General features: G+C 34.5%; 1 protein-coding gene across 7 annotated transcripts in view; it reads left to right on the forward strand.

The window, feature by feature from the left end:
* Positions 1-19703, forward strand: part of ATP11B (ATPase phospholipid transporting 11B (putative)) — a 110257-nt gene extending 90554 nt beyond the window's left edge. For 4 of the 7 annotated variants that reach the window (XM_059687128.1, XM_059687127.1, XM_059687124.1 and 1 more), the window contains 2 exons: positions 13150-13283; positions 18608-19703. In XM_059687128.1, coding sequence (XP_059543111.1) covers positions 13150-13283; positions 18608-18689 — 216 coding nt within the window. In that variant the 3' untranslated portion in view covers positions 18690-19703. Of the gene's footprint in view, positions 1-2787; positions 2874-5626; positions 5753-13149; positions 13284-18607 lie in introns of those variants that run through there. The other 3 variants (XM_059687125.1, XM_059687126.1, XM_059687129.1) reach the window with 3 other exon arrangements.
* The last annotated feature ends 1758 nt before the right edge of the window (positions 19704-21461 follow it).

Here is a 21461-nt window from a genome sequence, read left to right on the forward strand (position 1 = left end):
TGCTTATATCAGAAAATAAATTATTCATTTCTGTATTAAGCATTTTACAGTGTAAATATTAAGTCTAATCTTTTTAAAGTTATTTCTGTTAATTGTATGACTCCTGAGACATAGTAGATGCTTAAGAAATAGAAGCTGCCCTGACTGGTTTGGCTCAGTGGATAGAGCATCGGCCTGCAGACTGAAGGGTCCCAGGTTTGATTCCAGTCAAGGGCATGTACCTTGGTTGCGGGCGCATCCCCAGTGTGGGATGTGCAGGAGGCACCCGATCGAAGTTTCTCTCTCATCGATGTTTCTAACTCTCTATCCCTTTCCCTTCCTCTCTGTAAAAACTCAATAAAAATATATTTAAAAAAAAAAAAATAGAAGCTATTTAGTTGCCTGTGCCTTGTTTGTATATTTGACTTGTACATGAGCCAGAATTCTATCTGATTAATTTGTCTTATTACTATACCATAGCATTGAACCCATAGGCTCAAGAATACATTCTAATTAGCTTTTATGCTGCAATAAACACTGGGATTTTTTAAATCTAAATTTGGAAATTTAGTTACATATTCTATAAATAGAATGTATTCCCTAAGTAAGGATTGAGTTAGGCTTCCTAAGTGGTGCATTGGGGTTTTTGTTTGTTTTGTTTTGTGGTGCTTTTTTGTGAATGCTCACCTGAGGATATTTTTTCCATTTTTAGAGAGAGTGGGCGGGAGGGGAAAGAGAGAGAAATAGAAAAAAACATCGATGTGGGAGAGACACATCAATTGGTTGCCTCTCACACGTGCTCCAACCATGGCCTGGGATCTAACCTATAACAGTGGTACATGCCCTTGACCAGGAATCAAATCCGTGACCCTTTGGTGCTTAGGCCGGCGCTCTAACCGCTGAGATACCGGCCAGGGCAGCATTGGTTTTAATTTCAGTGGTCATATCAACATTTCTTTAGCCTTTATTTGCTTTGGTAACTCAATCCTAACCAATATACATTTTAACACCACTGAAGCAGCATAGGCCTCCGAAGCCTGGCAAACTTAATTCAGATGCTGTTTAACCATTTATGTGTGCCTTTAATCAAGTCATTTTTCTAAGCCTCAATTTCCTCCTCTGTAAAATCAGAATAATAACTACTGTCATACATGATTCTTAGAGATGATGAATATAAAACACGTAACCCTGGGCCTATATGTAGTAAATCCTCAGTAAAAACATAATTAGCCTTCTATCAGTCAGGGCACATACAAGAAACAACCAACAATACATAAATAAATGGAACAACAAATTAATATATATCTCACTCTCTCTCTCCCTTCCTACCTTCTTTCCTCCCTCCCTCCCTCCCTCTCTTCCCCTCCCTTTCTTCTATCTCTCTGAAATCAGTTTTTAAAAAAACATAATTACAAGAATGATGAGGATGTTGCTCTGTGATAATTGATCTCCAAATAAGGTTAAATAATTGTCATAATCTGATTACATATGCATATATTTATATCCGTATGGAAAAACTTTTCTACTCTGTAGTCCATTACTTAAATATATATCAGAAAAGTTTACCTACCTTTTTTTAATCTTAAGAGATAAATATTTACAGTAACAAGAATATTTTTAATAATTGCCTATTATACTTTTTATTATACTTTTTATAGACCTTTAATGAAGATTACGCATTGGTCTTCCCCTTGGTCTATAGAAAGTTATATTTCACCAAAATATATTAATGACATCACTTTAAAAACGATTCTTATTTTTTTTATGTTTTTCTTGATTTGAGAGAGAGAGAGAGAGAGAGAGAGAGAGAGAGAGAGAAATATCACTGATGAGAGAGAATCATTGATCTACTGCCTCTTGCACAATAGAGCCTGCAACCCAGGCATGTGCCCTGAGCGGGAATCACCGGTGACCTCTTGGTTCATGGGTCGACACTCAACCACTGAGCCACCCAGCCAGGCAGAACTTTGTTCTTTATAAAAGTAAATAATTAGATTTATTTACATTTACCTTTAGAAATTCTGTAATAGGCAGTGCATTTGCAAATTATGATGTATTTTCATAGACTTCTTAATAATAAAGGTGATAATATTAGTTCTTGTTACCTTTTTGATAGCCTCTTTCTAAAGGATTACATAGAAATATTTTGTACCTTGAGGATCCTTAGACAAAAAAAGGTTGAAAGTGCTTTATTTATATTGTGGTTCTTTAACCATAAGTTAAAATTGATTAAGAATGGAATGTGTAATAAATCACTCATTCTATCTGTGTGTGAAAGCTGCCATAATCTCCCTTTTTTACTTTCAAATGACTTGACAGTGTTCTATGTTTTCTAATCCAAAGAGGAAATCTCTGCTTCACTCAGGAATCTTTCGTGTTTTGTTTTTTTCCTTCAACAGTATATGGCCATTCAGATCTCATGTGTAACATTATTCCTTTGCTGTAAGCAGTAATCTTTATTATTTCAGTCTTATACTTTGACCTCTGAGTTCACATGATGAAGAATAATTAGAAAGTTGTCAGCCACTTTATTGTTTACCAGAAATATCAAGAAAAATCATATCAAAAGAAAAGTTGTCAGCATTTATTTTGCACTTTGTTTTACTCCAGAATAACAGTGTGGTGTTAAGCATGAAGAAAGCAAGTAACCCTACAAATTTCAGTCATGTATATATGCGATGTATGATATTTCCTGCTCTTATAGGGACAGATGTGTCTTTATATAGGTTGTCCTGTGTCTGTCTCTCAGGTGATGAATACAGCTCACTGACTCTTTGTATGTCCCATCCCTTTTCTGTCCACTTATAGATGTACTCCAACACAGTTGCTTTAAGTGACGAGTTCATCGCACTGCAGCCATTGTCAAGGGCAAGGAATCAGCTGAGCAAACTTAGGTAGAGTAGGAGTAGAACCTTGATAACTTCTGCATGCTAAAGGTCAATTAAACACTATTTAAAAGATGGGCAGAGGCATGAATTAAGAGTGGGCCATTTTTTGTTAGCACAGCTCTGTCTCTAATTTGACCTTTATTAATATGTATGTTAAAACCTAAAAAAATTCATTTTTTCATTGAGAAGAAAATTCAGCATAACAGGACAGAGATCTGTACCTTCTTATATATTTTACACTATTTTTTGTAGCACAATTCTAATGCTTCTGCTTGTCATATTCATATTTAAGAATGCTCCTGCATGTTGAGAAATTTAAGCTAACAAAATTCATCAAAATTTAAAGTTTTAAGTTTCTGTTACTTGAAAGTGAGAGTTGCTCATTTTTTATCTTGCCTTAATCGTGTTGTAAATTCATGTGCATATTTGTCTTTGTACATTGTAACGGCTGCTGAAGCATTTCATATCCTTGCTTCTGTTTAGTGCATCTGTAAATTGAACATATATTTTATATCTCTTATATATACCTTTATCTCTACAGACAGGCCCATTCTGTCAGTTACCACAAAAACAATAACAACAACAACAACAAAAAAACACCACCCAGTAATCTAGAGAAGTCTTTTGATGGAAGAAAATGAAAGCTTAAATCCTAGAACTGTTGGTATTAAGATACCAAAATCATATAGTGTTAACTTTAATTCCAGTCTGGTTTGAAGAGAAAAAGTAATATAACTAAAATATTTGTTTAATTTTGGCACTCTTCAGTTTCTCATTCTATCAGTATTTTGTGGATTCTTAATCATATATAGTATATATATCAGGTGTCCCAAAAAATGTATGCACACACTTTGAATAATTATAAAGGCAGTGTTTATTAAAATACATTTCATTTTCAATATTGAGCTATCAGCTGTTAAAGTATGTATACATTTTTTTGAATACCCTATATTTTTAGTCTTTTTTATTCTCAAGGTTTCTAATCTCTACATTCACTTGATCAAATAAATATTTTTGACAAAGCACCACTTAACCTCTTATGGAACTCTGTGAGTTTATAATTTTGAGCTGTTCTAAAGCTTTGCCAAATCTTTTGAATTTATTATTAGCTTCAAGATTTTTGAAATATTCTACTTTGAATTACAGAGTTATAAAAATTATAGATGAATATATACAAATGAGTGTAAGTGGTAGTCAACTAAATTTTATGTTAAAAAAAAAAACTAAAACAATCTTGAAGATTTGTCTTCACCTTTGGTTGAGCCAAATATGTATATCACATTTTATCTGTATGTGCTTTTTTGAAAACAGTGGGTATTCATCATATATTTGAACATCTAATTAACTCTAAGGCAGTAGGAGAGCTCATTATTTAAAAAAACACTCTTTTGTCAAGTAAAGATAACTTTTTCATTGAGAATAATCATAATATTTTTATGAAATCATATTTTATATATTCAGTTGACTTAAATCAAGCCACAAACAAAGGGTGAGGTAAAAAGATCATAAACTAGAGATTTCAGGCTCCAATCATATAACAAAATAGTAAGTTTGACATTCATCTGTACAAGAACACAGTGATAGCAGGCTATGTTGATTAGGTAGCCTTTGCTGCAAGCCACTCTCCAATCAGGTGGACTAAGAAAGGGTAGATAGTGGACTATCAAATACTAATGCTGCCCTCAGCACTGCTTCCTATATGTCCTAACCAAAGTAGTTCACCTCTCTGAGCTTCCAGGGTTCTCACCCATCAGGTGGTCATTTTACATACTGTGATTTATTTCTGTACTATCAGTATCAAAGGAAAAAAGAAGAAATGCTGTGCTCAATCAAAGGCCAGGGAGAAATAACAGTTGCTTAAATGAGCAGCGAGTGACCACTGGGTGGGCGTTTGCTCACAGCTGCATGAAGAACATGTGCCCACATACATCTCCTGATGCATCCCATGACTTTTGAATACATCTTGGTTTTGAATTGCATTGAACTATATTGCTGGGTGTGATCCATGGTGGCTTGATTGTTTACAGAGAGGAAAATTATACAGATATCAAATACCTTTAAGAGATTTCAAATATTTAATCAGGTCAGTACCCTAAGAACCATTAACACAAAACTATTAGCAATTTTCTTTTGAATAAAAGAAAACTCATTTTGAGTATTTTCTTCTCCCCTGCATTATAGGCAAAGCTATTGTGAAAAGCTATCTTTACATAAACTTAATTGTACCCTTGAAACCAAAAAATTCTATTTTATTTTTTACATATGTATTTTTCATTGGAATAATTATTAGTCAGTTCTAAGACAGAAAATACATAGAAATGAGGAATATTCTGTGTTTTATTCAGTGAAGACTTTTATAATTGTAGAAAGTTCCCAATTAGCTTGGCTATTTGTAAATAGGTCTTCTGAGAAGGGAGCATGAGAGGTGCAAAATGGGACGTATCTTTGCAATGAGAACCCTAAATCTTGGTGACAGGGAATTTGCTTAATAGAAGAAATTTAATTTTATCGAAGGAAACCTGGTTTTAATTTGTCCTTTGTGCACTGAAAAATCATGGCTTTACTTTGTGTGCTTTGTTGTACGCCCCGTAAGAAGCTGCTGCTAGCTCTTTTGTGATCGTAAATGAATGTAGTGGTGTGTGAACATTCATTTGTGCCTCACAGATTGTGGGCCTCAACTTACTGTTTTGATTCTGAACCTGTACACAGTGAAGAGTATTGTCTGTAATATGAGACTTGTTGCTTTTCTGTCCTTCCAGATGGAAGAAGATAAGGGTTCAGTCAGCTCAGCATATGAATTTGCTGAAAGCAAGCACAGAGGGGAGGACAGTAGGCACCTGCTAGCTGAGGCTTGCAGCCAGCAGGACAGTTCTTACGTGCACTAGGTAGTACTGCGCTGGATCTTCCTGGGGACGTATCCGCTAAGTTCTCATGTTTGGGGCATGCTATGGGAGAACTGGCCTGAAATTTTAGTTTTACTTTACTAATTCCTCATTGTTTCTCACATTGTTGTTTTTGTTTACTTGTTTCCTTTTTTGTGATCGTTACTTTTTTATATGTCCATTTTGTATACTTTATTAATCTTCCTTTAGAGTTACACTGTTGAATCATACTTCATCTCAAATTCTAACCTATTAAGGTATTTTTCACAACCTATTGTCTTATATTCAAGAAGTTATTCCTTGTCACTTCTTTTGAAAATATGTGATGCTATTTCTATTATTTCTGAAATCATTTTCCCACTTGAAGTTGTAGTTGTGTATCATTTTACACATCTTAATGTAGTTAGACACTGAATTGCTTATCTAAGTCTACCTCTTGAATTGAATGATCATATGAATGAATTTTGGGATTGGTGCTGAATAGTTTTCTGTTGACTGATATTCACCAAACTCTCAGTTCTTTTCATAAACTTTAATAGTTATATCTTTGTAATAAAAAAAGTGTGAATTTATGAGGGCCTGATTAATAAACCCTCTTGAGAAATAAACCCTGACAACCTTATTGGGATGTGCAAAATATTCTGAGTCGTGGTAATTATGGAGGATAAAAATTCTTACCACTAATGTATTTTTACTTGATCTACTTACCATTTTGTATATTGTACAGCATGTCCTTGAATAATATCATTTCATTTAATGGCTTCTCATTGTAACATTAATGAGATGCTGTAGGAACTTAACTCTTGTTTATATCAATCATCCTATGATAAAATTGGTTTCATCATATGTCATTTCACTTCAAGTCCCACAACCCTATCAATGACTCCTAAATGAGGCCTTGCTGTAATTACTGGTCAAGAAAGAAGGTGCTGTTGTCTCATCTGGGGTAAATCCTAATAAGTGGTGAAACTTTAAAAAACCCCACTACTTGTAGATTGTAAATCAAACCATGGAACAGGTATAATAATATGAAAAACAACTTTTTAAAATTAGATTCCTTTAGTGAATTGCCCTAAATGGGAAAACGTTGAAGATAATTAATCAACTCTCGGTTATTATTATTAATTGAAAAGAAATTTAAAAGAATTCTGAATTTTTATTTTGTTTCGAATGCAAGTTTGAGTGGCTATTTTAAAAGACATGGGTCTGGTGCACCTTTTATATGCCCATTAAAATGTACAGTACGGTTGAGAATTGGGTTCTTAGAATGTTGCTATTAAATAACAGGGGCCTGGTTACTTTTTTTAAAAAAACTATGTTACTTTTACAAAGTGAATTTTCTCATCATTCTCTTGACATTTGGTCTCTCTTCCTATAAACAAGAAGCCAGAAGAATCCTCAAACTATGAATATGACTTTAGTAAAATTGCTGGGGGTATAACCCTGATCTGCAGTTTTTCTCTACTTTTTCACAGAATTTTAATTGGTTGATGAAATATAACCTGAATATTTTTCTTCTCATGCATTTTGCCTTTGGCATATGTTTTTCAGATAAAAATTACTTTTAAAAATAAGTGTTATATAATATCCTCTTATTTTTTTCTGTCTTGCAATTGCATTTTTTTCTGCACTCAAAATTTGGTTGGCCTTGCAAAATCAGACAGAAGGCTATTCTGCGCCCTGAATGTTGCAGTGGGCTAGGGTCTTCTAGTCATCTCCTTCTACTGTCACCAGCCTCTTAAGCCTCTATTGCTTTGTCATTTTTTTGTCTCTGCATTACTGCTGTGAATGCCCTCTTTCAGGCTGTATCTAACAACCACAGGGATAGCAATAGGATGCTATGGCTACTGACCTTTCTCATTCTGGAACCAGGTGCTTACGCCTTAGACCCGAAACCTGCCACTACCAAAAAGAGAATACATTTTATTTATTTTTATTTTTTAAAAATATATTTTATTGATTTTTTACAGAGAGAAAGGGAGAGGGATAGAGAGTTAGGAACGTCGATGAGAGAGAAACATCGATCAGCTGCCTCCTGCACACTCCCTACTGGGTATGTGCCCGCAGCCAAGGTACATGCCCTTGACCAGAATCGAACCCGGGACCCTTGAGTCCGCAGGCCGACACTATCCATTGAGCCAAACCGGTTAGGGCAAGAGAATACATTTTAAACAGTTTCAAGTAACTGCAAGTCTCTTTTCTCTATTGTGACAAAGGTAGAGATACTGCCTCATTTTACAAAGCAGTGAGAGAAAAACCTTAATGGCTAAAAGACTAATTAGTATTAATAAGGCTGCCACCTGTAGCAGGAACTAGATGCATGCCTGATAAATATGGCTGACACTTTATAAAACTAGTATTTTTTTCAAATGTGTGCTGACTTACTGAACAGCTTTTTCATTTGGAGGTTAAAATGAAGGAAAATAATTAGTATTGACATTATTTCTACCAAACACTTTTCCTGTGACATGCTGTAAAATGATTGATACTTAGAAAACTGAATTCTTAATATCAGCTCTGCCATGACTTAGTGCATTACTTAGTGCTATTCTGCTTTACCCCCTCCACCAAAAGTGAGGATCTTATCATTTTTCATAGATACTGGTACTTTTCTTCACCTAAACTACAAATTCCTTGTTATATATTGTTATTTATGTGACCACATTATTAAAATAAAGGAGTCCATCTTTTTGAAACTAGGAATAAACAAAATTATTAAAATAAGCTTACCTTAAAATATAATTATTATATGCATATTTTCATAGTTATATTTAGGCAACACATACAGAAATCTCCTCCTCTCAGGAAATCCCTCAAAGACAGTGTGGAGGTATTCTACCTTTCCAAGTTGTTTATTTTACTTGGAGAGAAGGAAAGAAGGAAGTTTAGAGGAGTGACTGTAAGCTTTGAGGCATGTTTTGGAGAAATATGCCTTGAGTAAGACAGAACAGTTATCTAACTGCCTGCATCAAATGGCTGCCTGTTGCAATTCTTAATAATGAGATGAAGCTATTACTTGTTTTAGGGATGTTATTATTCTTAACCAAATTTGGAATCAGTAATATTTTATGACTTGATTTTATCTTTAAAGGAAAAACATTTTCTTAAACACAAACTTTTTCTCCTTTCATAATTATAGTTAAGGCTCCTTTCCAAATATCTCCTTTAAGGCTATGCAAGGCACTCATTTTGAATATCAAGTATATAAAACAATTTTAAGGACAAAAGAACAAATACGGCTAATAGCTTGATAATTATTATCTAAACTTAAAAACATTACTTGTTTTGATAGGTAATATGTAATAAAGTGATTAAAAGATTTAGAAATGTATGAAAATTTGTTAATATTTAGGAGATTTAGGGAAGATATTTTGTAGAAGCTTCTAATAGGAGAAACTTCTAAGTGTTTACCATCACTGATATAAAAATAACGGAAATAGAGCCGTGAGCCAAAATTTATTTCGAAAGGCAAGTTCTATAAACATGAAAATTGGTATTAGCCATACATAGTCATGTTGAATCTCCATAGTTGTTTTGCTTGGGAGCCTTTCAAGCTCTACATGACGTGGTGGTTCCCAGGAAGAAAGTGGTGGAGTGTGTCTTACAAACTAATCAAAATTTCTCGTAAATTAAAAGTTACTTCTTTGTGCCACCAGGTAGGATCTCACTTCCATTACTATACTTTTCTTTTTTAGTATTTACAATTAGTGAAAAAAAAAAAAAGTACTGATTTCCTCTTTAAATGCTATACCCCATTTCCACCACCAGTTATACTGGCAACTATGGCAACATGTACTCTGGCTGGGCTCCCTGTTCCTGAATATGAGATCAAAGATCTGCATGGGGAAGTGATAGAGCTTGGAAGTTTGCTGGACAACAGCGTGGTGTTATTTTATAGATCTATACAAAAACACAATTAACTAGCATTCAGCATTTTCAAAGCAGCTGGGTTTTTTTTTCTTTTTAGGAAACAAAAAGAACCATTTTTCTTAGTTCAAACGGTGATCCAAGGAAGTCATTTCTTTATATTATTTTTGACATTTCAAGATGTTTACTCTGTTGGGTTGCCCATATATTAATACCTGCCCTTAGATTTTAAAGTGAAAGGTGATGAATGCAAAGCAAGATCATTACCTAATTAGTGCTCTGTCCATCTAGCTGCTGACTTTACAGATGTCATCTTCAGTGAGTTCCCATCAGTTGATTGAGCACCAGCTCTACAGGCAAAGCACAGCTGTTAAACTCTTTGATCTCTCTAGTTTCTGGTCTAGTTCAGTGCTTCCCAGGTAAATGTGGTGCACGACAAGTTAGTTGTTTGCTTGTTTTGTTGTTTTTAATTTCCAGTCCATCACAGACCAATACTTTTATAAAATACAATAAAAATTAATTACTAGGAAATGAAATTTACAAGATATATAAAATAAACCCCAATTTTTAAATTGTTTTTAGATCCAACAGTTATAAAAGTATTATGTCAAGTACTTTAACATTTTCTAATCTTTTATTCTCAGAGTCCAGAAACACTTATATCCTCATGAGCCAGCAATTATTTTTGGATAATACTGATTTATGGATCATGCATTGAGGGCAGGAGTAACAACTACTCTCTCTATGCTTAGGCTAAACATACTAAATACACATCATATTTTTCTGCCCACATACAATTACTACTCATTGTATTCACTTAGCCTGCAGTGCTCGCTCTCCGCCATCTGCAGCTATTGAAATCCCATTCGGTCATCATGGTATATTTCAGATGCCATCTTTTTCACCATATCTTTCATGCCCGCCCACCAATACCATCAATAGCTGGGTGTGAGTTTTCCCTTCTCTTTTTTGATATTTATGGTCTGCCTCATACCATAATTATAAGAAGGCAGTATAATGCCATGGTAAAGAAGTTTGGGCTCTGGAATCAAAGAAACCAAGACTCAAGCTCTAGCTGGGTGACCTTGAACAAATTTTTAACCTCTGTTTCCTCATCTGTAAAATGCTTATGAATATGGTGCCTATCCCAAAAGGTGGTTATAATTCTTAAATGAGATAATCCATGAGAAGCATCTTACATAGGAGGTGGCACACACGGAATAAGCATTCCATTACTTGTTCCTGATTTATCTATTATCTTTTATTAAGCACAGTTCCTTGCCTAATAAATATAAGTTGAATTTAAGTGTTTGTGTCATTTAAGTGATGTCAACAGGCAGTGGAATAGAATCCAAAGGAGATTACCTGATAGTTGGAGAGGTGAGGGGGATTTCATGGAAATGATGACAATTAAACTGAACTTGGTGTAGGGGTCAGCATTCTGACCCTGATTGGTGGCAGGCCCTGACATGTAGCCCCTGGCAAGGAACACTGCCTAGTTGGCAGTGTGGAGACTACAGGAACATTGGTAAGTTAGCAGGAAAGGCAGCCTCAGGTCGTTTATATAGGGTCTTCGGGGTCTCCAGAAGGTGTTGTACTTTCTCCTTTGAGCATTATGTGGGAGCTATGGACTCCTGCTTTCTACAGAGGGCGATTTTGAGATGGTGGAACTCGAGTCCAGGGACCCAAGGAGGAAACTGATGAAATATTGTTACCTAAACCAGTATTTCCTAAACTATTCCTCTGAATATTATCATTCCTCCTGATGTTGATTAATGTTCCCTTGAGGATTTGGGGGCTGTTATTAGGGGAAAAAAACAAAACAAAACGAGTTTCAGAATTGCTCTGTGTCTCACTACCCCCTTGGAGACTGACCATGCACACTGAATCAGACAATCCTTTACTCAGACTTTTGTTGATGTTTCCTAAACTAAATTGGCCACAGAACTTTTTTCGTGAAATTGTAAACATCTCACATTTTTAAAAAATATATATTTCTTTATTGACTTCAGAGAGGAAGGGAGAAGGAGAGAGAGATAGAAACATCAATGGTGAGAGAGAATCATTGATCGGCTGCCTCCTGCACGCCCCCTGCTGGGGATTGAGCCCGCAACCCAGGCATGCGCCCTTGGCTGGAATCGAACCCGGGACCCTTCAGTCTGTTATGCTCTATCCACTGAGCAAAGCCGGCCAGGGCAACATCTCACATTTTAAAAAAACAATACTGTGAACAGCCTAAACCAAGGGTATTGTAAAGGAGAAAGGAAATTTGGCTATTTCTCAGTGCTTACCAGATCCTAGGACATTGGTGCAATCAGGCACTTCCCAATCGGGAACTATGTTGACTTGCACTGCTTGGTATTGGGTAGAATTACTCTGTGCAGGGATTTTGCAAGGCTTCACCAGCTGATTAGGTTCATTCACAATGCCAGGTTATTTGCATTCCACCCTGTCCATCTCTTCTGTCCATTGTGAGTGTCTCCACAAATGTCCCCCATTGTCATCCCTGCTCTCAACACTTGGTGATTCCCAACCTTTGTGAATTACAACCCTCAAATGAATCTATTTTTCTTGTTCTTCCTTTATATTTTTGAAAGATTTGTTATGCAATATGTTATATATGTAAAGTAAAGTGAATGAAAATAAGTTTATTTAAAATGACAAACCTTGAGAAATTTAGCAGTACTCTTGACTATCAAAACCAGGTTTGGGATTCATTGAACTATGTCATACCATTTTTTCCTCATTTAACAGGATTAAAATTATTAGTAGTATGGCTTAAAGTTATCTTGTTGGATTTATGCCTGAATCAATATAAATCTTGCATACTTTCAAGAACTAATTTATTTTAAATCTTAATAGTACTATTTAGTCACTTGTTTAATTGATTTTAATACATATACCATCAGTTAACTTTTTTTTAAAATTTGAGCTGATTAAGGACATGGTTGGCACTTAAGAGTTGCTCAGCAATTTAAGGTAAATTATGTACTTTTTTCAAGGACAGTTATGAAGTGAATATATGTAAGTGCTTAGAACCTGGCATATAGTAATACTACATTAAGTATTTGCTACTATTTTTGTTGTTACAATTATTGTGGTTGTTGAAGGTTGGGATTAGATCCTGCCTGGTTGTTATTTCCCAGTCTTCAAAATAGTTCACACTCCATTTTTCTTGATTGCTAGACATTTTTAGTTGAAATTACAGGAGCATTTCACCTAAACAAAAACTCAAGAATTACAATTCATTATGCTTCTGAGTAGTTGATGTAATTTTGACCATAATAAAATATTGACATTAAAATCCAAAATCTTTGCAGATTTAAATAATGTTCATTGTTTTTGTGTAATTATTTTACTTAACCTCAAATTTAAATATTTTGTATAATTACTCTTAAATTAAGCCTTTCATACCATACATTTTCATATTATAGAAAATATGTTTATATACATTACTTTTAGTTTTAAAGTGCTTGTAATTTTTAATGCTTTTTGAAAAAATAACTAATTTTTTTCTGCTGCAATTTCTCCAGCTTACTGAAACAAATTCAAGTATCAAGTGCTTGGACTCCATGTGCTGTTTCTCAGAAGGAGAAACAGCGTGCGCATCTGTTGGAAGAATGCTGGAACGAGTGATAGGAAGATGTAGTCCGACCCATGTCAGCAGGTGTGAAATTTCTCTAAGTAGCCTTTGCTGCAGATGAGTGTCCTATAAACTGGAACAGATGAACATGCATCCCTAGATACCTAATAAATCAGCAGCTGGTTTTACCAACTGAAGCAGGAAGTGTGCTATTTATTAGCACTCTTTGATGGTAGATTTCACTTTATGGCTTTGGGTAAGGGGTTCTTTCACTAACAAAGGAAGAGAAAGCACCTTTGAAGAAACTTTTCATCTAATGAACAAAAAATTTTGCTTCTTAATCTTTCTAAATGTGGTAAATAGGAGTGTGTATATGGTATTCATATTTGGTTTTTATAACTTTTTACTATGCTACTGTTTTCTTATATATTTTTGTTTGGTTGGATTTTGTATTTATAAAATAATCGACATATAATAGTAAAATCAAAAGATTTTGCTTTTCTTATTCTTGGTCTATATTTTCTAGTCAGTCATTTGAGACTTTGAGGTATTTATAAACACACAAAGACTGTATTGCTGTTTTCCTACTCCTTTTTATCTCTGTAATAAGTTTTATAATCAGTTCGGATTTTTAAGTTTTTACTTGGTATTTATGGTCTAATTAAAAGTTGATAAGCTAGAACAGGCTCTTTAAATTATGGTTTATTAGAATCTTTGCATTTTTGTCTCCTCTAAAATCTATTTCTTTTTTTATAATATACTTTTTATTGATTTCAGAGAGAAAGGGAGAGGGAGAGATAGAAACATCAATAATGAGAGAGAATCATTGATTGGCTGCCTCCTGCACTTCCCCCCACTGAGGATTAAACCCACAACCGAGGCATATGCCCTGAAGGGAATCAAACTGTGACCACCCGATTCATGGGTTGATGCTCCATCACTGAACAATGCCAGCCAGGCCCAAATCTATTTCTTAAAAGATTTATCGGTGCTTGCTTTTGTGGGTCACAACAAACAATGCAGTTTTTTGGTAAATTCTACTTAAATTTATTTGAAAGTGAAATGTATTCATTTCTTCATACATTTCCCCAAGAGACATATCATTTAGGGGATATTATTATTTAGGGGATATTAAGGAATAGCAATAACTTTTCACACTTTGGTGTTCTTTAGGTAGATGATATCATATTCTTAAAATCAAAGCAGCAATGCACTGGTGTACATGAAGGGTTACAGATGAGCAGGGATAGATGGTGATTTCCATTGTCCATAGTGCACCATGTGAATAGTATCACTTTCTGTATGTGCCATGGCTTGGAAAAGGTTGGAAAGTATAGTGAGAAGGGAAAGAAAGACCAAGCTGGTGTGGCTCAGTGGTTGAGCATCAACCCATGAACCAGGAGGTCACTGGTTCCATTCCCAGTCAGGACACATGCCTGGGTTTCGGACTCGAGCCCTAGTGGGGGGCATGCAGGAGGCAGTGGATCAATGATCCTCTTTCATCATTGATGTTCCTATCTCCACTTTTCCCTTCCTTTCTCTGAAATCAATAAACTCTTTTTTTTTTTTTTTAAAGAAAGTACAACAAGAATAGCGAATGAAGGGTGGAGGAGGCACAACTCTTCTGTTGATAAAGGAATTTTTAGTATTTGGTTAGCTTTATGTTTTAAAAATGATGAGTATGATATTCATGTATGATAAAATTCAGGTAACTTTTACTGGTGAACTTGGTAGTTCCCACTCTGCCTTTAATTGTAGCCATGTTGTTATGGTACAGTTGTATTTGTAAACAGCTTTTTTATGTTAATATCATGTCTGTCGTTTCAGTCCCACTTATTTATCATAACATATAATCAAAAATATTCTCATAATACTGTGATATCATTTTGTAATAATTTTATTCCACATAATAGAATTATTATGAGCAGTTAAATTTATTGGGACTTACATGTTATAACTTACACAATTGTATTGTAAAATGCATTATAAGAAAACAGCTTTGTCATGTGCCAGGCCAAAAAGTTTCCCAAAGGAAGTTCCCAAAAGACTTAATGTATATTATTTTACTTACTAAGACAGCTTCATTGCATAGAACTAAGGCAGGAGTTAGAATAAAAGAATACTATAGATATCTATAATACTATCAACTATTAATATATATGTATAGATATATCTATTTTTTTTTTAAGAATACTGTAGAAAGTCACAGAATTTTAAAATTTTCTTTCAGCAGGAAGTTCTCATTAATGACAGGATACATCTTCACTGTTACAAAAAACTAGAATTGATTTTAAATGAACCAAAAATATTTTTCTGCATTATATATGCTCCCACTTTCTTGATATTAATTGTATAGGTAATATGTCTCCATTGTTTTTACATGGTCACTTTTTTTTACTGCATTATCCCTCTTGAGCCTGTCCCAGGCATTATGAGATTTATTTCGGCCTCTTCTCTTAAAGATGGCTGTTATCATTTATACTTTTTTTCACTTAGAATTGTATCATTTTTTTTTGTAGGACTTTATTTTTTTAATAAAATCTTTAACAGTAATTAATATCTTATTTGACAGACTTTAAATATCTTTCTAATTTTGTCCAACATCTAAGGTTATAATTATCAGATGCTTCTTTAATTATCTCCTTTGTTCTTTAAATTAATAACCTAAAAAGTGTTTTGAGATCTGTTCACTTTTTTCCTAGTGGTAAAAATCATATAATATGCAAAACCAGTTGGTATTTTCAAAGGGCTATAGAAAATTGCCACAATTCCATTAAGATCATATTTGAACTTTGAAAGTTATTTTGATACATAGAGTTTTATTCCTATTTTTTACATGTAATTGTATTCGTGAAATATTTTTGGCATTTCTGTTTTGATTTTGGAGCAGCCTTTATTCTACATTTCTATTTTATGTCTAATTTAAGGGCAAGGCTGGTACCTGTTACCAGATATAGAAATCCTTGGCCTATTCCATTAACATATTAAACATAAGAGGGCTTCACTTCAGAAATATAACTACTGCTTTTATAGGACAGATTTCTTTGCTGATAAATCTTTTACTATCCAGGCATAAAAATTCTACTTACATTTTATTAATTGATTGTCAAAGGAATTTGCCATTTTGCAAGCTTGTTTTCAAAGGTCGCATCAAGGTGCTATATGAAAGGCTATGTCATGTTTTACCCTAAAGAGCTGTACTTTAGCAATAAATGATTTTCTGTATGTGTTTTATCAACAGTTACTTCATCTTAATCAAAACTGTTTTCTAATTAGAAAGGAGTTAATAGTTGTTATGTAATTCAGGTATTTAATGTTCTGTCAAATATGATATTTGACATGAATGCACATGTGTGCTTTGAAAAGAAAAATAAATGGAGGAAACCTTATCTAATAACACTTTTATGTAAGCAATAGTTGCAAAGAGGAAAAATTTATATTAAAAACATCGACAATTTGGGACTGGAAACTTGGCTCCAGATAATTGGGGTGTTGATATCATATATGTCTGAGCATACTTTTTTCCTGCATGAATACTTACTCTAAGAAATGTTCATAGTTCTATTTCTTTCATATATTTTACAAATACTGAGTGCCTACTATATACAAGGAGCAGTTTTAGGTGCTAGAAATAGGGTAGTGAACAAGCCTTTCCTTAAACTAAGGTAGATACTGTTTAAGGTTTTCTGGAAACTAGTAAGTTTTGTAAACCATTGGTATGCTTATTGTTTGTTTTCCTCTTTGCCAACTTTGTAAAATTTCCAGGTTCCAAACTTCATTATGACTACTCACTTAATTGATTTAAATTTGAACATACAGTCTCTCTTAGAACAGCGGTCGCCAACCTTTTGGACCTCACAGACCACCAGCGGTCCGTGGACCACCAGTTGGTGACCGCTGTCTTAGAAAACAGCAGATATGTGATAAAAGTGAATATGGGCCATTTTAAATGTTAATTTCTTCTTCTAACATCTTGGTTTAAGGAAAGTGGGAACCCTAGAAAATTACATAAAATGTATTTATTGTTAAATTCTTTTAGTCTTTTAAGAAAAGCCAGCTTTGACTTGGTAATCCTTAAAGCAGGTTAAGCTATTTTAAGCATGACAGGCTATTTTTGATCTTGAGTTACTTAAGCTTAAATTAATACAGCTGCAAATAAAGTATTATATAATGAACTAGAGGCCCAGGGCACGAAATTCATGCACGGGTAGGGTTCCTAGCAGCTGCCAGCTGCTGGCCAGGGCCTCCCTTCCCCAGCTGCCAGCTGGGGCCTTCCTTTGTTTCGCGCTGCCCCCTGGTGGGCAGCACAGTCATAGCGAGCAATCAACTCTGGTCGTTCGTACTCCCAAGGGACATTTTGCATGTTAGGCTTTTATATAGAGAGAAGATTGCTTTATGGGCTTTATCATTAAGACAGTAGCTAACTTTTTCAGACCAGTAGAGGATCATTTGTTCTTAATTAAATGAAAACCCTAGTGTCAGACTTAGAGGTGTCTTTGATGCCTATTGAATAAATCATTCAAACTAATTATGCTAAAATCTTTAGAATAAAATTTATAGCTGAAAAGAAATAAATTAAGAACATACTGCTGTTTCATTCCAAAGTTTTTGGTAAGTGTGATGTTTGTTTGCTTCTGTGATGTCAAAATACAGCCTAGTTGCTTTTCAGTGCATAACTCTTAATAACATACTTATTTTTTACATTAAGATTTTAAGAGAGTCTTATACTCTACTACCTATAGAAAATATTTTAATGCTAACGAATGTCTAAATTGTGGCTATTATTTTTATACTAGAGGCCTGGTGCACGAATCTGTGCACCAGTGGGGTCCCTCATCCTGGCCTGCACCCGCTCACAATCCGAGACCCCTGGGGGATGTAGTAGTGCGTGAAGCGGCAGGCAGGCGGGGAAGAGCGCGAGCCCGGGCTGGACACCATGCCTCTCCCACTCCCCCGGGCCCCACCATGCCTGTAGCACTGCCATGGAGGCAGGAGAGGCTCACGCCACTGTAGTTGCGCTCGCCAGCCATGAGCCTGGCATCTGGCGCCCATCGGTCAGCTGAGCAGTGCTCCCGCTGTGGGAATGCACTGACCACCAGGGGGCAGCTCCTGTGTTGAGCATCTGCTTCCTGGTGGTCAGTGCACATCATAGCAACTGGTCACTTAGGCTTTTATATATAGAGATAGATGATGATTCGATCATTATTTTCCCCAAGTTTTGTATAATCTAAATGTCATGTTTGTTAAACTCATCAAGTATTAAGAACTTCCTTTTAGCATTTAAAAATTAATCAGTGATTATTTTAATACTCAAATTGCATTTTGGTCCTAAGTTTTAGAGTACATTATTTTTTCTCAATTAAAACATAGGTCCTGGTGAGCAAAACTTTTCTCTTATTGTTATTTAGATTATGGAGTGCATCGGATCCTTTCTATACCAACGACAGGAGCATCTTGACTCTCTCCACAATGGACTCATCTACTTGTTAAAAGAGCAGTAGTACTTTGTGGGAGCCATTCAACTCCTTTCCTAAAATTCAGTGTGATCATCCCGGTAATGGCCACACTAGTTCTGCAGAATTACTTTCTGAAATCTCTGTAGTTCATACCCACTCAGAGTTATAATGGCAAACAAAAAAGGGTTTACACGAACCACTCTCAACCCCTTTCATTTAAATCTGAACGTGTTAAAGTTTGTGAATAGATATTTTCCATCTCTTTGTCTGGGTTGTCCCTTGTGTTTGTGGGACTCCTAATGGCATTTCAGCCTCTTGCTGAGGCCACCATATTTTAATATCAAGGTTAAAAAGATAATTCCTACTTAATTGTATTTTTGAGTATTAGCTTACTTGTTGAGTCTTCTATTTAAATCTGCTTTTGCAAATTATGCTGAAAAGTTTGCCTTGAAAACTCTATTTTTTTATTAGAGTTATATTTGAAGCTTTTCATGGGAAAAGTAAATGTGAATAGTAAGAAATTTTGGTCCCTTAGTGACCCATGTTGTGAATTCATTACTGCTTTCTAAGTTCATAGAGAAAATTAGGAGAATGCATTTCCAACCATTATTTACTGCACTATGGGTAGTAAATATATACCAATACCAAACTTCTCTTAATGTACTGTAACACACCAGTAAAGTTAACTATACACATGCAAAGTGTGTATCATATCTTATACATAAATCAGGAATCAAGTCCATTCACCAAATTTCAAATTGATGTTTAATGATATTTTTATGGCAGTATAAAGTGGGTAAATTAGCTATCATTAACATATTATTATTTGATGTGTTTTTCATTTAATCTTTTGCATGCTTTAATCTAGTTAACATATTTAAATTTGTTTTTTTTTCTCTATCTGAAAATTGTTTATAATATTTTATGTCACTGTTGTAAAGTTCAACTATATCAATAAAAAACAAGTTTGGACAGTATTTAAATATTGCAAACATGTTTAATTGTGCAAATCAAAATGTTGGAGTAATTAAATAAAAAATAAAGAGAAGAGCCTCTTTCTGTGGCTTAGAATTACTCTTGCCTTTCAGTAAGCTAGATTATGGAATAAAGGATCTCATACAAGAATCCTATTATTTTTAGGTTAGTATGTGTTATCTGAGTTGTGGCAGACTACTATAGTAAAGGGAAATCTGCCCAGTGTTTCATTATAAGGTATATTTTCAGGTATGGCTATAGAATGTAAGTGAAACAAAGTCTAAAATGCTCAATTTTATGGGTTAATGGCAGCAATAAATTAAAATACTAAGAAATATTGATTAGATATACATTGGGTATTAACTCACTGCACTTGAATATTTAATTTCCATCCAGAATTTATCATGTAGATCCATTGTTACTTGTTTTGATTTAAAGTAATATTGTTTTAAAAAACATTTGGAAATTATTATTGGTTTAAGAACTATTACCCAGCCCTAAGCATATTTAATGATTGTGTTCATATACATTTTAAACTTTATGGAAATGGTTAAATAAGGTTTTGCTAAAGTGTTCCATACAGTTGACAATATAATTCTCTTTTGTAGATTTATTTTGCAGCCTTCCACCCCTTTCCCATTTCATGAATATACGACTTCTTGAATTAGGCTAATAGGGACTAGTCAAGAATTAAAAGTTTACCTTTGTTCACTGGTAAACTATTTTCTTGCTAATATAACGTTTTTTTCAATAATGCAAGAATATTGTGTTATGAATTTCAGCCTAAATATTAATTTTCATAAATAGTCCTTTAACTTAGATATCCCAAAATCGCTTTAGGAAGATTTTGTTATTCTGAAAATATGTTAAAGGGATAATAAAATGTACAGTGGCTATACTTACCAATTCACTTTCCAGAATAGGAAATATTGCTGAAAATATTCAGTAGGGCAATTTCATGGAGCATATTATGGAATTTGCTTTTCTTAGAATTTCTTAAAACAAAATGACATTCAGTGGGCCTGCGTTACATCTACCTAGTTGTGTTTATTTGCCATCAACTAGACTGACTACTGACCCTAGGGAAGGACTACAAAGCCATCAAGCAGCCTCTAAACACTGCAGCAAGGCAAGTCAGCTAACCTGTATGGTGCTTGGGTTAAGGCGTGGTCGATGTAATTTCCTGCATTCTTATTTGAAGTTATTTAAGAACTTTATATTTTAAAAAAAGTAAATGCATCTACTGATAATGCTCATCCTACTCAGTTGTTCATAACCTACTCCACTTAAAGGAAGATTATCTTATAATTGTAAGAAAAAGTGTTTTCTTCTATTTGTTTAAGAGAGTATCAGTGTTGCCTGTAAGTTTCCAATAGTTTTCTATTGCTAATACTCAAATTGTAAAACTATTACTACATAACCAGGAATCTCAGAAAATTTCCCCTTTGCATATTTATTTAAAATTCTTTGGAAAGTACGATGTTAATTAACTTACTCTTATCTGCCAAAACCAGAGTAAGATGCTACATGTGTTATTACTAGTTAATTATTGGTCTCAAATCTATTTTCCTCACTTGTTTGCCTGAAGGCTGTATCACTGAAGATAGTAGCAAGCACCAAGTCAGTTTCCGAAATGGCCCGTCAGCTGTTTTATGACTCAGCAAGCACCCTGCCACAGCTTTAGCAACCATTAGGTTCACCCTATGGGTGTAGGGTGTGGGCTAGTAGAACAACAGGTTTGCTGCCAGGTTGAGAATAAAGAAAGAGGAGAATTTACAGTGTGAATTCCTCTTAAAAACCATCTGCCTTGGGTTTTAATTTCCATTATATC

Source organism: Myotis daubentonii, chromosome 3 (genome assembly GCF_963259705.1).
Source record: "Myotis daubentonii chromosome 3, mMyoDau2.1, whole genome shotgun sequence".
Taxonomy (NCBI): Eukaryota; Metazoa; Chordata; class Mammalia; order Chiroptera; family Vespertilionidae; genus Myotis; species Myotis daubentonii.